Source organism: Anomalospiza imberbis, chromosome 23 (genome assembly GCF_031753505.1).
Source record: "Anomalospiza imberbis isolate Cuckoo-Finch-1a 21T00152 chromosome 23, ASM3175350v1, whole genome shotgun sequence".
Lineage (NCBI taxonomy): Eukaryota > Metazoa > Chordata > Aves > Passeriformes > Viduidae > Anomalospiza > Anomalospiza imberbis.
The window spans coordinates 174830-192559 of NC_089703.1; the positions used below are offsets into that span (position 1 = coordinate 174830).

Consider the following 17730-nt stretch of genomic DNA (forward strand, 5'->3'; position numbering starts at 1 on the left):
TCCCTTTTCACCTTTGCTCTGAGCATGAAGACTTTCTTAATATGGGCCCGAGCTTTGCTGTTTCACTGCCTGCTTTCTGCCTGGTTGCTTTTTTTTTTTTTTTTTTTGTTTTTTTGTTCTGAAGTGGGACTTTCTCTGGGATCAATCAGTGCCAACAGCATGGCAAGGCAGAACTGTGGGAGCCCTTCGCAACTGAGGCAATATTGAATAATAGTACTTGGATGTAAACAGTTGAACTGGCCTGAACACAGAAGATGTCTTTTGAAATGTAAATAGTTACTTTTTCCTTCTGAGTAAATATGTGTTTACTTCAGGGCCAAATTGCTGAGCTTTTTGTTGTATTAATGAGGGGCCTTGTTGATACATCTGCACAGTGTATCCTTCTGGATGTCTGCTGGGAAACTGAGATCTGCATAAATCAATAGATTCTATTAATATTGAAATGGATCAGCGAATAGAGGACTGGTGGCAACACCTGATGCTTACACACATAATTTATTATCTCTGTGCTTGCTGAAAGAAGAATTATAGATGAGGATGGCAGTGTGAGTGCCTGGTGTACCAGGTTCTGGCTGATGGCCTGCCCTGAGAATCTTTGCTGCCATTTCCTAAAACTGCTTGTGGTTTTATCCAGGTCTTGTGGGAATGGTCGTGGCTAGTATTCCCCTACAAGCACTGTTCTTAGGAACTTTTGAGGATTATTATGAAGGTAGCTTTCTTTCTTGAAATCTTAGGGCAACCCTGTGATATCTAAAGAAGAGCTGGGGGTGGTATGTTTCTTTTGAGTCCCTAGCAATTTCCTTTCCTTGCAGGCATGATGGTGTGATACAGTATCAAATCATGTTGCTGGCTGTGACTAAAGCCTCAAAAATCTGGATTTGCACTGTACTTTATTTACATTACTGTAAGAAGTGAAATCCCCAGGAAGTGACCAAATGCATAGTTCAGGAGGGATTGATTCGGATTTTTTAATACAGGTACCCTGACTTGCAGTTACCCAGACCTGACAGCCGTGTCAGCATTCTTGCTTGCTAAAGCTTTGCTGTTCCTGTGATGGCAAATTTGCTGCTTGCAACACCCCTGCCCCCCATCAGGACTTTACAAAGACTTTGCAGCAAGTCCTTGTTGCTGTAAATAAAAGTGTTTTGGATGATATTATGCTGACAGTCAGTGAGAGCTTTGCCACTAATTTCCTGGGGTCAGGATTTCACATGTCTATGTTAAGGCATGACCAGATGCCTGGTACACCTCTAATTAAATTAATGCACAGATGAAAGACAGCTGAGCAACACTGGAGATAGCTAGCAGTTTGGAGGAGATATTGGTGATGCATACTGGTTTAGTTCATGTACTATAATTTTTGCTGAGACAGTGTTGGAGTAGCTGGGTGCATTTGGATTTTGTGATGTCTGAAGAGTAATCCGATCCCCTTGGGATCTGAATGCCCTGCTCTCAGTGCTGGTAACACTTCACAGTGGGCATAAAGGCGTGTGTTAACTAGCAACTTTAACCGGAAAAATGTAAAACAGTGCTTAGGTCTTAAAAAAAGGCAGGGAAAGAAAAAAAAAATGTTTATTTCCATCTTTACGTGTTAATTTTTATTCCATAAACACTTCTGGTGTGTATCATACTGAGCTGCTCTCCAGAGAGAACTCTCTGGAAGGCAGGTGTGTTCCTGAGCAGCTCTCAAGACCAGAGCTTACACTTACAGCTTCCATTGCATCTGAGGCTAGATGCTTCCATGCATAAAAAATCGAGTCTGGAAAAGCCAAAAAGTGTTTTTTTCCCACCTCTAGGTAACTAGGCAAAAATTCTTCCACTTATGAATGTGAGCAGCTTTGTGTATGTGGTGGAGGGAAGGGATCTACCAGCTCATTTAGGAATGTCATGTTTTGTATCTCACATGTGCTGTTAGTGGTTTGGGAACCTGTCAAAGGTAATGTGAATGGCTATCTAGTGCCATGTGGGAACCATCTAAATATATGTATCTTTTTTTTTCTTCTAGGTTCTCTTTGGAGTTGATATTCTAGTAGATTTCAGCAATGCAGACGATCAAGTGTGTAGTAGTGGGTGATGGTGCCGTTGGTAAAACCTGTCTCTTAATTTCTTACACAACAAATAAATTCCCATCGGAATACGTACCAACGGTAAGTGTGAGAATGGCTCAAGTTGTTCTTTGGGCATGATGGGGTGGGGTAGCACAAGTTCCCTTCTGAACTAACTTTGATGGCATGCATGCCCTAATATGTGTTCTGACAGCCTCTTGGAGACTGACTATTACAGCATGGAAAAGTGAGAATCAGTCTGATACTCTGCTACTGCCTTCCATATCACCTGGTAGTGCTAGTCAGTTCACCTGTTTATGGTCAATTCTTGCTACTTGACTGCTGTGCAGAATCTGTGTTTTCTTTGTGGATGGATTCTGTGAGTGAGATAAGCAGTGCAAGCAACTGCAGACCAGTGGAGAGCAGGCAGTAGGAACACCTGCTCTTCCAGTTGTGTTCTCACTTCCTGCTACATCTTTGTTTTTAGGGAAGGGAGTGTTTCATGTTGCTAGAATAGTCAGTGACTACAGTTAACATTTTCTGAGGCTCATTTTTCTCACTCATTTTTCTCACCCTCACTATGGAGGGTGATTGGTCAACTTCAGCTAAGTATGAGGAGTGTATTTGGATGCAGTCACATTCTTTTGTACTTCCAAACGTATGCATAGTCCTTAACTACGTTTAAGTAACCGTTTTGAGTTTCACAGGCTCAGTTTTTTGAAATACTGAATCCCTTGACTTATCCAAAGTTCAAATTTAGAGCAGTTTGACTGCCTGTGAGGCATGTGTACAGTCTTCCTGTTACAAAGGTGCTTTTCTACTTAATATTGCGTATGCAAGATCAGTGTACTGCCACTGAGGTGGGTCAGTTTTTAGTGAGGTTGCTGCAAGAGACTGACAGCTGGATGGTCTTTTTACTAATTTTCTCTGTTATGGATTGAAAAGGCCATCTTCTATTAATATACAAGTTGAAGAGTTTATCTGTGTATCCCAAACAAATTTGGACGTGGAAATGCATTACAGAGAACATCTGCCAGTGAAAGGATTGGTAATAAGTCTCTGTGTTACAACGTAACTCAGAAGACCAGGTAGCTCCTCTGAGATGCCAGGTAGCTCTGGCATTCTGAAAGAGCCTGATAGCTCTTTCAGAATAGAACTTTACAAAAATGTCTTCTCTTTGTGGGAAAGAAGTTGCAGTCTTTTTGAGATACTGGCTTTGTATGCTATCCAGAATTTTTCAACTTGCCAGGTACGAGGTTTGTCCTGGGTAGGACAGACTTCCACAAAATAAAAATTTTTGTCTTTAGCTGTAGATCAGGAGCTAAAGGTGAAAGGACTCCCAAACCTTGTAGTGCTCAAGGTAGAGGCAGTGGCCACTATTGGGAACTTGCGATTGTGCGGTAAGCATGGAGACATCTCAGCCTCTCTCATGGGCTCTGTTAAGTGGCATTTGAAACTGTTTCGCTATTCTTAAGTGTTTCAGTGGTGTCAGGTATCCTGATGTGATGCTTGTAGGGCAGCCAAATTCTGTGCTGAACCTGTGAAAGGCTGCTTGTCCTATTTAAGCTGTTCTTTATAATCAAGGCAAAATGAAGTTGATCAGTAAGTTCAGCAGTGAGTGTTTCTATACTTATCCCTTAAGGGAAGTGATTAAGCTGAAAAATGTTTTAATCTTAAAATGTATGTTTTGAAAGCCTTCAAGTTGGTCTTCTGTCCTGCACACCGTAGTACTAGCTATAAATCTCTGCTAGCAAGGAATGTGGAAAACTTGCTAAAAAGTTAGTTGCCAGTGAAGTGTGTTCAAGGTGTGCTAAGGCTTCTCTATAGTGCCTTTTAAATCTGCCTCATGTTTCCAAAATGTTATTTACCATTGAACTTCACGGCTTGAGGAACTCGCTGTTCTGGAGATATCAGAGGCCTGTTCCTAATTCTGTGAACAGCCTAGAGGCATACTTCAGACTCTGGAAACTGGTACGTAACCTGATATTCCAGCTAATGCTTCTAGTAATAAATGGATAGGGAAATAGAACGGATACTTCTGTTCTTGTGCAGTGGCCTGGCCACAGTATGGATGGAGAGGAGAGCACACCATTTCAGACCTGTAGATAGTTCTGTTCAGTTGACTCTGTGTTTTGCAGTCCTTTCTTTTCATGGAGGATATTTCCCAGTGGAAGATGGGTTTCATGGTGGTACTGCACTTAGTTTGTTACCTGTATGTTTGTGTTGTTGTTGCCATTCTCAAAAATCAAAGCAGTGAGGGGCACGTTTTTGGAAAGGCGCTGGCAATGTTTGTGTTGTGACAGCTCAAGTGTGAGTCCTGTCCCATGAGAGCTTATGCCAGTTGCTGCAATGGGCTGTCTGGCATTGGCAGGAAATGCAATGGGCTCTGTTTTTTAGCCATTTTGGCACATGAGGATGAAATTGTCTGTGAATTGTACTATGGGAATATAGTTGCCTGGTTTCTGTGAAGGCCAGCCTCGTAACCCTTGCCACCTTAGGGCTCTACCCCAAACATTTCAATAGAAGCTGTACCTTAACAAAAACATTGAAATTTAAAAATCCAATTTTGCTGATAGGAAGCTTTAAAAACAAAACAAAAAAAATATAAGAAAGGAGACATGCTAATTGCCCTGAAAGGGTAGCTACAGGTGGTAGCTGAGCAAAAATGGGGGGATATTGCTGGGGTATTGAGCTGCTGACCATCTTCTGACATGTGGAAGAGGAAATGCTCTGACCTTCATCATTCTGGTTCCTTGTTCTGCTCCTAGGAACAGAGGAGTCCTCAACCTGATATGTCTTTTGAGGTCTTGAAGCAGTACAGTCATGGGATATTGAATGTGCCCTGTGGAATACTTTGCACCCTCCCTCAGCCTCAAGGTGTGATTTGGAGCTAGACACTTTCTTGTGTGCTCAGTAAGGCAAGACCAGTGCAGTGTGTGATGGATTGGGTTGCAGGTAGTGGGGATGAGTGGTGATGTCTCTCGCAGTGCTTTAAAACCTTGAATGTGCTAATTCAGAATAGTGTGAGAAGTGGATTTCTGCTTCTGGATGATGTTCTGGGGGTATGCAGTGTGCAGTGGCTGTAGTTGCATTCTCAGTCATTGTAAGTTGTGAAGAGCTGAAAAAATTAGAGTAGTGTTAGGTCTGTCTTTAACCAGGGCAGTCAGGTGGGAAGGAGACATCTGAACTCTGGGGAATGCAGCTTTTAAGTGCGGTCTCATTGCTCTTACCTCAAATTTTGTTGCTATTTTTTTTCCAAGGACCTAAGTCGTACTATATTAACAACAGATGCATGTGACTACTTGTTTTCCACATCCCTCCCTGCTCACTTCCATGAAAAGCCTTTGAGGTGGCTGCTGACCTCTTTCCTGTTGGGGTTTACTTCAGCTGTGAGAGCTGCTCAGGCTGCAGTTCTGTGAGGAAGCGGAATTTCCCCGACATTCTTTGGAGATCCTGACTGGCCCCAAGTGCAGCAACTTTCAGGGACAGGTGTTGGGTTTTGGTTTTTTTTGCAGCAGGGAGGATCTTTTGCCAGAGGTAGTTTCTGCAATACTGTCTGATGTGGTTCTGAAGATAACATCATTATTGGAATGAAGGATGCTGACCTCAGACAGTGCTCTCCTGAGTGGGTGGGTGTTGGAGTTGAGCTTTTGGGTAGGTGCTTGTGCTCAATTGTACTGTAAACCACTTAGTGTGTGAAACACTGGGTAGTGCTAGTTTTAATCTGTGTAACGTCCTGGGGGGCAGTACTATTGTGCCAGGTGCTGTTGCAGAGGTATCTGGAGCCAGACTCTCCTTTTAGATTGAATTTGACACAGACTGATCTTTTACCAGATACTGCTTCCTTCAAAGATGGAGGATAAATCCCTCTTGAAAGGATGGACTCTATTATAATAGAGTTCCCTAGATTCTCAGAAATATGGATTTCTGAGGATTTAGGTACTGTGAGATGCAGCTGTATCACTGTGTGCCCTTGAAGGGCAGGGCTGACTTTACCTGTTCTGTCCTTCTGAGGATGTGTTTACTGTGTCAGACTAAGGTTGAAGTTTGAAATTTCTGTGGCAGCATGGGAAACCTCCTTGCAGTAACAGGCAAACACTGTTATAGGTGTTTTGCTCAGTGGTTTTTACCGTGTATTATTCAGTGGTGTACTGAATTATTCAGCAAAGGTTATATGCCTTTGCTTGAGTATGTCATGGAAACAGCTGGAGTATCCACTATTCCATATGTTAAGGGTATTAGTGCTAATAGCACTGTAAGCCTGATGGTTCTATTTTCCTGTAGAGGTGTCTCTTGTTCAAATCAGAGGTACTCTGGCAAGGTGGGTAGGATGATGGTTTGAGAGATGGCTTAGACATGTCTCCTTTAAACATGTGTCTCTTTTCTTGCCAGGTTTTTGATAACTATGCTGTAACAGTGATGATTGGAGGAGAGCCTTACACCCTTGGCCTCTTCGATACTGCAGGTGAGAAACCAAGTGCTGGTGTCATTGTACTTGACCAAGATTTACCTGAAGTGATGTTGAACATGAAGACATACAGTTGGGGTTTTTTTGTTGAGATTTTTTTTTAATAGAAGGGGAAAATCTCTCTTGATTCTGTCAAGACAGAATGACTAATGTAACAACCTCTTAAATGTGTGTACATCTCTGCATCTTTAATTTGGATGAAGTCAGGGAGTGGATTTCATAAGCCCTCTCACTCCTTGCTTTTAAAAATTAAAAATCTGCTGGCCTCTTGTTTAAGCTGCATCTCAGTTTTAGGCTGGAGAAATGTGTGGTGATTAAACAGTTAAGCATTGCTTTGCATGTGTGAAAAGTTACCAAGAAACGGTAGAAACTGGTTCAGCTGCTGGATTCTCAGTCCCTACTGCCTAATAATACTGAAGTGATGTGGCAGCAACTGGTATTGTAAACTCTTCTTCAAAATAGCCCTTCTGGAGAGCTTAGTTCATAAGCTTTCATCTAAAATTGTATGATATAATTTAATCTGTTTCCAGAATGTTCTTACATGAATCATTAGCATCTAATTTGATTAGTGAAACAATCTTAGGTTCCCACTTAAACCCTATAGCTGTTAAAGAAACTTTCCTTTTTGGCCATCCAGTCACACTTCACCACCTGAAGCTGGGACTGAAGCCTGTTTATAGTGGCAACTCTGGTGACCCAGTGGTGGCAGGGCCTCGCTTGATTCTCAATGTGCACCCCACTTCACAGTCAGACAAGGTCTCCTTAGTGCCTCGGCCCCAGGTTTCCCATAGATGTCTCAGGCATCCAGAGCCTTAAAATTTATTTGTGGTGCAAAACCAAAATAACAGCTTGAGCTAGTGCCTCTGGGAAGAGATCCTGAACAAAGCAAACTCATATCATATTTTATACCTCTCACAGTGTGTGTTCAAAAGTCTGGGGTCTTCCAGCTGTGTTGCTGTTGAGTAAGAAATGACACAGACTCACCAGAAGGCTGCTTTGCACAGCATAGCCGCTTTACTTTGAATTCTCTTTTTATATATTGTTCCGATACAGATAAACCAGATTGGTCTAGATAGATTAATTTCACCTGATTGGCTAATTAACAAAATGCCTTTCTTATAAACAATTTTTGAGAAAAACAGAGAGTAGGAAAACAACACCTGCAGGTTGTTTATAATAATAAGCTATCATTGTTTAACTCCCTAAAGTCTCACAAGCTGATTCTGGGAAAACTTGCCTAGTTTTCTCACTCTCTGACCAGGCTGTCACATCCAGACAGCTGAGTCCTTGGCTCTTACTGTATCTCTGAATGTGCATCAGCTGACTATGCCACAGGTCCCTGGGCCCTTTGTTGTGCAGAGGGTCAGTGCCAGCTCCTCTGGGGCTCCCGGACACCCAGAGCTCAACCTGCAGCTGGCACTGCATCTGTACCTTGAGCTGTCTGTACTGATTGTATTCTTCAGCATGGCTTAACTTAGCTCTCCATGTTCTCCTCCCAAATCTGTTTTGTGTTCCTGTTACTGTAAGCTCTCTAGTTCATGGATGAGGAGTTAGGTGGAAAAGAGAGACTCCTTCATGACACTTGTTGTGTGGTCTGCTGTAGGGATCTTGGTGGTCCTACGGCAGTTATAGCATTGCACGGTCCCTGTGTGGGGAGTTGTGTTGGGTCCTTCTCTGCCTGTTTTCCGGCTGAGGGTTCAGACCTCTGAGAAGCATTGTGTGTGTAGTTACGCACATTTTCTGTTATCAACATGAGCAGTGATCCATGAGCAGTAATTTTGAGAAGTTACCAAATGACTTTAATGCATGTGGGTGACTCTGTGCACTTGTGAATATAAAGGCTTTCTTTCCAGAGCTGGACTGCTGAGGGGAAAGTATTTGTTCTTAATGATTGCATGCTTTTTCTAAATAGCAGCCAGCACAGGTGACAAAATTTAGCGATGTATGAAACCCCTATTGCTAGTTCTCAGATTAAAACCCAAGTCTTGTTTTAAGCTTGTACTTGGAAGACAGACTTTTGGAGTAGTCTGTTAATTGCAACAAGATATTTTAGATTTAGATTAGATGCTAGGAAGAAATTCTTCCCTGTGAGGATGGGAGGCCATGGCACAAGTTGCCCAGAGAAGCTGTGGCTGCCTCTGGATCCCTGGAAGTGTCCAAAGCCAGGTTGGCTGGGGCTTGGAGCAACCTGATCTAGTGGAAGGTGTCCCTGCCCATAGCAAGGGGTTGGAATGAGATGATCTTCAAGATTCTTTCAACCCCAGACCATTCTGAGACTATGATTCTGATCAGTGCTCACTCTTCTGTGTCCAGCCAAGCACAGTAGACAGGATGGGCTGTCTAGATTTCCATCTTCAAACTGTAGGTCTTCTCCATTGAGGTGTCCCAGCTGTTGTGTCAACTCCTTCAAGATCTTGTAGGTCTTTGTTCTGTATGATGAGTGAGACAGCATTAGTTGGAATATGAGACATTTTAAATAAGTGTTTTGGATTTTGTTACTGGTAAGTGCAGCAGCTTCAGTGCCAGTTAGGGTTTCTAAAAGCAGTGCTGCTGAATTGGGCAGGAGGAGGTTTAAGAATGAAATTGGACAGTGAGGCTGATGGATCAGTGCTAATGGTGCCTTGCAGAGACTGTGTGCCCAAAGGGAGGAGGCTGGCTTCTTCCAAAGCACAGCTCATGCTGGGACTTCGGTGAGGTTTTAGGGGAATACTGCTGGGTGGCCAGTCGCAGTCATGTGTACCAGCAACATTCTCCTCCTTATGCCTGGAGACACTTCACTGACTGCTCCCAGCATAAGTCAGAACATTCATGTGAGCAAAACTATTTTTTTCTCCCCTCCAAAGAGCTGGGGTTTTTTTGCAGGGTAATGAAATTTGATGGCATAATACTTATAATGAATGGACTAGAGGACCTCATCTGTAACTGGATCGACGTTCTGCAACTTTCCTTTATAACTAAACAGAGTGTTATGCAGTCCAAGGGTGTTTGATTTCAAAATGTATTGGAGGCATCCCAGATTTCCTGTGACTTTGAGCAGCTCACTGTTACGTAGCAACTGAATGAGTTCTAGATTTGAAACATAGATTTTTCAAATGTTTGAGTTCACTATATGCTTGGCTCTTTGCTTAAGAGTTAGGATTAATCACAAGCCATGTTATTGTGATGAAATGTGCATTCTGACTCCTTGTTAAGGGCAGGATTTTGTTGTCTGGGTCTAATACAGTGTTAATTTCCTCCTCTCTAGGTCAGGAAGACTATGATAGATTACGACCCCTCAGCTATCCACAGACAGATGTATTTCTGGTCTGTTTTTCAGTGGTTTCTCCTTCTTCATTTGAAAATGTGAAAGAAAAGGTTGGTTGAACTCTGCATGAAAATGGAGCTGCTGAAATATGTCAGGAGTTATCTTAGGTGGTTAGTAACAAATGCTGTGTCTCTTCTGTCTTTAGTGGGTACCTGAAATTACTCACCACTGTCCAAAGACTCCTTTTCTGCTTGTTGGGACCCAGATTGATTTAAGAGATGATCCCTCAACAATTGAGAAACTTGCCAAGAACAAGCAGAAGCCCATAACTCCAGAGACTGCTGAAAAGCTGGCCCGGGACCTGAAGGCTGTAAAATACGTGGAATGTTCTGCACTTACGCAGGTAAGGGTTGGTCTTTGACCATTTTTGCTTGTTTTTATTCCATACTTTTTTTTCAGTTCCAGGGAAAAACAACTCGATGTGAAGGGGTGTAAGATCTGTTTCTGCTATTTACAGTGTAGCTTTCTCTTTGTCATGTTGTTCTAAGGCACAGAGAGTTGGCAGTGGTACAAAGAAAATCAGCCTGTGTGGTTTAGGCCTAGTGTGGGTGATGGAGGAGGATGTGCTTACTTTGTTTGCTTTTGTGCTGGAGAAAAATAACTGTTGAAAACTTAGGTACATTATGGACAATAATTGGGTTGGGACACAGAGTGCTCCTCAGTGCTGAAACAAGCAGGCAAAGGGAAAAAAAATGCCTCTCATTAAAGTTAATGCTGGTACTTTGAAGACTGGAAACCTTCATAGTTGAGAGCTGCCTTCTCTTCCTGTGCAGCTGGTGGTGAGCTGTTTCCTGTGTCCTTCCTTCAGATAGAAGTTCTGTTAAAACAGAAAGTAACAGTTAAATAATTCTTAAGACAGTTCTTACATGATGTTTATTACTTGTGAATGTGAGTGAAAAGCCAACTAAAGTAGCTGATTTAAGAGCAAGAAACTCAATTATCTTTTCCTTTTCAGTTAGGAATACTAGAGTGGGAGCCATTTTCTGGCTAGCTGACCTGTTGCCTTGACTTTGGATGCTCTGGGAACTTAATCCTAGGTTCTTACTCTTGCAGAATTGACTATAACATTTTGAGCAACATCCTTAATACTGGTCTGTAAAGAATTTGTTCCTCTCTGATGTGCATGGAACCAAGGGTGCACAGTATCAAGCCCTTCATTCTTTCCAGTTACCTTGTGCATTCATCTTTTTGAGCACAAAACTATTACCAAACTTCACAATTCCTGAAGTTCTACGTATCTTGCCCATTTTTCCCAGACTGCATGTTTACTCTTCCATTAAAATCAGGCTTTTTTTGTAACAAAGATTTGCTTGGGTGTCTCCTGTGAAGGAAGTGGCTTTCCTGGAGTTGTGCAGGACACAGGCACTGGAGGTGGTGTGGTGAGGCATGCTGCTGTTCATCCTGGGAATCCCTGATCAAAAGGTGGTCTTGGCCATGCTTCCTAACTGCCCACAGGCGAGTTGAAGGCTGTTTATGCTTGAGCTCTGTAGTTTTTCTTGGATCTGTTCAGCACCAGAATACTGTTTTAGATGGTGTCTGTGAGAGCCTGAATGCTGCTGATAACTAGGTTGTAGAGTCTGCTAGTTGGGTAAATACCTGCCAGGGCCTCTGTCCTGTTTTGCTCTCTGAGACCCTTTCCTCTGTAGCTTTGCACTTGAGCTTGTGTCTGCTCAAATTGCATGGAATCACTTAGAATTACCAGAGCAAGAGTTGATATGACAAAAAATGTTGGTGTTTATCCATTATTTCTATTTCCAGACAGACTAATCTGCATCTGTTGCAGTGAACAACTTTATGCACTTGGAAGCTTAGCCTGAGTTTTCTTCCAGAGCATTAGTACTTGTATACCAAGTGATGATTTTAGGAGTCAGGAGTGACCTGGGAGGAGGATTCAGAAGCCTTCTCACCTGGACAACTAGTCAGTTTGCATCTGCTCCCTTCTTCTCCCTTCATTTGTTGTTGACTCACAAAACACTTTTTTCCTGGGTCTGTCATCAGTAGCTGGTGAGCAGCAGTGTAACTGATCTGCAAAGGGTTGTGTGGAGCTCCTGCAGTGATCTCACTGGCAGCTTGCTGAACACAGAAAGCAGCTGCTTCCCTGGCCTGCCTCCCTGGAGGGTTATTTTCCTACCCGCAAGGCAACACTATAGTAGCTGATTTCAGCTGAAGTGAGACTCAACTCAGTGTTCAGTCTCTCTTTGCCTTGGATGCTGTCTGTGCAGTTCATCTCAGCAGACCAGGGTGTTTTTTTTCTTCCCAACTAATTTACAAATTACTCTGACACCACAGTAGCAAATACTCATAGAATCATGGAGCTGGCATTATTTGTTTTTGTACTATATGAGTCATGAGAGGCTGAGTTTTTTGAGTTTCTTCTGTAAAGGCAGAGTATCTTCTCCCCAAGTTTGGATAACTGCTCTATTGGAGAGCGAGTTCTATCCCCCTTTCCTCAGATTGTGGAATCCGTTTTTGTGATGAAGGCATTTTCAGTGTCTGTCTCCAGCCTTTCTTTACAAAATGCCCCAGTGCCACTGTGACAAGCTTTGCTGTTAGGAAAGGGTGACCGACAGATTGCAACTACAGTGATTGTTACTTCTGTTACTCTTGGGTACAAGTGTCTGGACTTTCTGAAGCCCAATCCTAGTACCTAACACCAGAGAGAATGCTGAATTTGGTTTCTTTTTCCTCCTGATGGTGGGTTGCCAGTTTTGACACAGATTTATAAGGTGCCTTAAACGGAGGAAGCCTGATCTCAGCCTGTTTTCAGTATAACACAAAAGTCGTGATTTTAGCAGGCCTGTGTGCCTGTGGTATTGAACACAGTTTCTTCCCTTCATGTTGTTACTCTTGGTCATCCAGGCTTTTAACCCTGGTCCATTTTCACAACAGTTTTGTCGCAGTCCTTTTTTTTAAATCCTCTTCCCTTTTTTGCTAGGTCCTTCAAAACAAATTCCAAATTCTGCACTGCTGAACAAATTTCTTGCAGGCGATATGAAAATAAAAGGAGTCCCTGAATAGGAGAATTTAAGTGAAATTGTTTTCTTGACTCTTGCCCTGCCTGGGTTCTTAATCTGTCTAAGAGTACATAATTGATTTTATGCTATAGCCTTATTCTCACAGAGAAATTAAATCTAATTACTATTTAGACTTCAGAGGCATTATTTATCTGAAGTCTTTAGCTCTTTTGTGAACCTGAGTTGCAACTCTCTTAAAAAATAATTGCTGGGGAGGATGTACAGAATGTACATTGTAGTTTCCTTAAACTATTGTTCTTTCAGGTGTAATATTGCATGTTATGTGATGGCCTTAAATGCTTCCAGATGCCACTGCCTTAGAGGTTTCCCATGTATGTGCTTCAGTAAAATAAGATTGAAGATCTTCTAAAAGGGATATATCCAGTATAACCTGTAAGGGAGAAAGCAGTTACATTTGAATGATCTGAAGTCTTAAGTTTTGCACAGATTGCAGTTGTTTACAGGAGTTCATTGAAGCTTTTCTGTTTGCCTTCAGCTGTCATAAAGCAGTTCTCCTGAATTTTTGAAAGGTGCACTCATGACAGTAGATTTAGGCGAGTCCAGTTAGCCTAAACTGAGCCAGGTTTCACTTCTGGTGTGGTGTGTAACTTAGCAGAGATGGGTGGGAGTGGTAACGCCCTGCACTGTTCCTGTTGTGCTTACAGCAAATGCAGTGCATACTCAGTGCTCCGATGTAACCCCTGCAGAGTCCTGCAGCTCTGTGATTGCTTTTCTGGTGTTGGATCCCAGCTGTTGCACTCATAACGCTGTTCCTGTCTTTCTGTGGTTACACTTGCTTTGGCAACTAAACTGAATAACTGAAATGCACCATTTCCATGCTGGCTCCCAGTGTCAGAGTAGCACTGGTAAGGTATTGCATCACTTCTAAAGACTTGAGAGTGACTGCCAGTGATGATGGCTTACCAGGGTGGTCCTGCTTCCATCCCAGAATGTTTGTTCCCAGCCATTTGGAGACTTTCAGTTATTCAGGGGCTGAATTCACGAAGCAGAGGAGTTGTTTGGAGCCTTTGCTCTACACCTGGGGAGTTGGGAGCAATTGTCTGTGCATCCGAGGTCTTCACTTATCCACAGTGGGTGATGACAAAAGGTTTAACTGACCTTTTAGGTCCCCCTGCTGGGGCAAGCTGCCGTGTGCTTGATTTATTCCCCTGTAAAATCCCTCAGTATAGTACAGCAGTGCAGTGGAAACTGTCACCATTTGTGTGGCCCCCTCCCCTATGTTATTGCTGTGTTTGTGCCTCTGCCTTTCTGAATGTTGATTTTGTCTAACTTGGCCTGTCACATGTTCTGTCTCTGTCATTGACTTCTGGGTTATCTAAATGAGATTTTCTCCTGGGATCTACTTTGTTTTTTTTGCAAAGTAAATCTGTTTACTACCTCTGTGAATTCAGCCTGCTCCTGAATGCTCTTTGTATCTGCTTGTTTTTCTCTAATCCTCTAACCTGGCTGCTGTTTTTTCTCCTCCCCTCTGTCTTGTAGAGAGGTCTGAAGAATGTGTTTGATGAGGCTATCCTAGCTGCCCTCGAGCCTCCGGAAACTCAGCCCAAAAGGAAGTGCTGTATATTCTAAACTTTCTTCTTTCCCTCTTGCTGCTGCTTCCTCTGTCCCACTACTGTAGAAACCCGGTTAAAAATGAATCAAACCACCTTGATTGAAAGCTGTTGTGCCTGCTTGCCATCTTAGAGCAACCTCTGTATTAGCTCTTGGACTGAAAACAGTACTTGAGATCTTTAGTAAAACATTGTGACTGTGGAACGTGAACTGGACTCGCTTAACTCCCTGCTGCTTGGGTTGCCAGGTGTGGCTAGCTTTATAATTCAGGCTGTTGGGGGAAAGGATCTGGTTACATCGTTATTTAAAGAACAACCAAAAAATAAGAGATGATGTTTGATCTTCCTGAATCCAACTGGAAGAAACAATGCGTGTGTTTTCCATTTCTACTTGTGACTCTTAACTGTATTTGCATGACAAAAGTACCTGGTGATCTGCAAATGATGCTGTAAAGTAAAGGGTTTTCTGGTTCTCCTGTGTGCAGTGAGATGTTTGCTGTTGCTTTGACTGTCTGTGCTATAGTGGAGTATCTGTCAGCCCCCGGGGGGAAGGAAATATTGATGTACTTGCTACTGCTTTATGAACTGTTAAAATTTTTGCTTTCACTAACATGGTAGAGCTCTTCATTTCAATAATAGATCCTTAAAGCCTGTTACTGTAAGATGTAAAGCTGCTGCTTACTATCGTGCTTCTGATTTTTATTGTTTTAAGGAAAAAACATCAATTGTAGCTTGTCTTTAAATTTTGAAATTAAAAAATGCAGTTGTTTGTATAAATGACTGATGAAACTTTATTCAAGTTGTGTTTCCTGGCTCCAGTTTAATCCTTAACAGAGTGTATGGTACCCCTCTGTACTCCCAGCTTGACTTCTCTGCTACCATGGTAGCTTCTGGGCTCTGCCTGGCTGCTTCTAACCCTGGGGTGTTTAGGACTGGATGCCCGACCAGAGCATGTACTGGACAAGGTTATAATTGCATACTTACCTTGTCTCTCCTCCACTGACATGTGGGTGTGTGTTGTTGCAGGCGTGCTCCAGGTTGAGGTCTTCCATCTGAATGCAGTACTTTCTACTTTGTCATTAGCATGTGAAGTATGAGTAGCCAGTTACTCATAAAAGTTGCCTTAAGGAAATTACTTGGATGCACACGTTTTGCTACTTCTGAAGCACATTGGTCTGCTCTCTGAGGATTAGTTTTCTTGTTCTGAAAACGAGATGCTCTGCTCAGAAGCTGCTGAGAGCAGTGGTACGGAGCCTCGCTGGGCAGGCAGGCTTTGGGGATGGCAAATCTCCATGTGTTCTTAGACGGGTGTGGCTGCCACTTGGCTTTCTGGGGTTTTGTTTGTGTGAAAACTCAAAAATGAGACTGCCCCTTTCTCTCTTTGCCCCTTTTCAGAAAGGCCTAAAGAATGTATTTGACGAAGCGATATTGGCTGCCCTGGAGCCCCCGGAGCCGAAGAAGACTCGCAGGTGTGTGCTGCTATGAGCGTCCCTCCACAGCCCTTTCTGCAAAGCTGGTGTTTGATGTCATACTAAAAGCAATGTTAAAATCAAACTAAAGATACAAATTTTAAAATTTGTTTTTGCAATAATGACAAATGCCCTGCACTCCCATCTCCCCCACACGATCCTTGTGTGAGATGAGAATGTTAGTGTTTATTCCCCAGTGCCCCCTCAATTCACTTAAACTAGTTAATTTTGAGTAATTATGTATTATCAGAAGTCACTGATCATTACTAGTTTTTTTAAATTTTGTTTTTTGTTTCTAATTTTTTTTTTTTTTGTTTAGCATCAAGGCATGCTCAATGACTTTTTCTGTAACAGACTAATTTTAGGCTGTTTAACTGAAGTCTTGCCCCTTACACTAGTGTGGCAAGACTTGGTTCTGGTTTTTAGACCTTGTAGGGCTGTTCAGCAGCCAGCCAGCAGCCTGGGTATGAGCAGACTTTTAGTCAGGAAAGCAAAATGTCCCAAGATAGTGCTCCTCTAAGAAGGATTGTAGAAAACACATCTTCTCTGAAGTTGCCTTGTATCTTTTTCCCCGGCTTCTTAACTGTGCAGGTAATAAATTTATACCCCATCCTCTAAGTTACAAAGCCTTAGGAACAGGAGAATAATTTTCTCTGGATGCACCATCAGACTTGAGACTAACTTGCCAGTCTCTTCCTTAATCTTTGCCATCATAATCTTTTGGCTTGTGTTGAAGAAATAACCACACCTTTGGAAACATGCCTAGCTGGGTCATTTGGCTTTTAATTAATCTATCTTCTGCCAATCCTTAATTATTAGAGAAATGCTTACAATGACCAGCACATACACTGCTGCTTGGACACCCTGAAGGGACCTGGGATATGCTACAATGGGTTTTGGAGCTGGCTCTGATGGTGCATCTCTTGCTGGATGGCTTGGCATCCTTCAGGGAGAGGTGGAAAGATAGACCTGTGTCAGTTGAAAAGAAGTGTAGGGAGGGGCTTCTGGTGTTAGGTGTGACACCTTATTGGGACCAGTTAAGGGAACCCCTTTTTCTGCAATTTGCTCATGAGTAACCTTGAACCTGTAAGAGTGGCTCCAGCCCCTGAGGATCATGTGCAGTGTCTCTACATAGACCATCTGCAGTATCATAAGGATTTTACCAAAAATATATTTTGGTTTGCAAATTCAAAACATTTTAAGACTTAGGGAATCTTCTCCATCTTCCACAATTTCAATTTCTTGTAGACTCATTAGTGTTGAACCAATGCTTTTTCATGTCTAAGTTCCTTGTATATGCATTCTTTTCAGATGTATTAAAGTATCTTCACAAGCCTGCCTGAGGGTAGTTATTTCCTTTACCTTTCTCCTGAGTGTGAAGGACTTGTAAATATGGCTTTTATCCCTTGAGAGACCCTTCTCCTCCTTGTGAGCTAACTCGAGTCTTTCTTTAATGTTTAATCCTTGTCAGTCTGCTCCTGGCCCCAGTCCTGTCAAAATTGCTCTAATCTTTGATGCAGCATCTCTGCTTTCAGACCCCTATGAAGAAGAGGGATTGGTAGTTCTTAAAGAAATATTCAGTGTGCTCCCAAATAGTAAGAGCTGGCTTTTGGGGCTTATTGGGTTCCTGAACCTCTTCTGTCAAGAAATTTCCTGTCGTTCCCTGCTCCTGGGCAGATGGCTGAAAGCCTAAAGGGACAAACGATGTCATACCTATCCCAAAACTACACACACTTCATCACACATTTTTGTTCATGCTCGAGAGAATAGTGAAGTCTTACACTGTTGATAATAACTTGTATTTATTATTAAAACACATTAGAAAGGACCTCACTTTTCTTTTAAGAAGCTGATTTTTT

General features: G+C 42.5%; 1 protein-coding gene and 1 long non-coding RNA gene across 3 annotated transcripts in view; one reads left to right on the forward strand and one right to left on the reverse strand.

The window, feature by feature from the left end:
* The window catches only part of CDC42 (cell division cycle 42), a 28140-nt gene extending 10931 nt beyond the window's left edge, over positions 1–17209 (forward strand). Inside the window, exons 2-7 of one of the 2 annotated variants that reach the window (XR_010993545.1) lie at positions 2006–2147; positions 6438–6510; positions 9758–9867; positions 9963–10160; positions 14332–14650; positions 15798–17209. Coding sequence is in view for 1 of the 2 variants with exons in the window: in XM_068171861.1 (XP_068027962.1) it covers positions 2043–2147; positions 6438–6510; positions 9758–9867; positions 9963–10160; positions 15798–15887 (576 nt within the window). In the remaining variant the exon portion in view is untranslated. The remainder of the gene's footprint in view (positions 1–2005; positions 2148–6437; positions 6511–9757; positions 9868–9962; positions 10161–14331; positions 14651–15797) is intronic. The other variant, XM_068171861.1, reaches the window with a different exon arrangement.
* On the reverse strand, positions 9963–13545 carry LOC137461971 (uncharacterized). The gene is made up of 2 exons (XR_010993546.1): positions 11725–13545; positions 9963–10634 (listed from the first exon to the last, which is right to left on the reverse strand). It is a non-coding gene; the product is annotated as an uncharacterized lncRNA (long non-coding RNA).
* Positions 17210–17730: the final 521 nt, after the last annotated feature.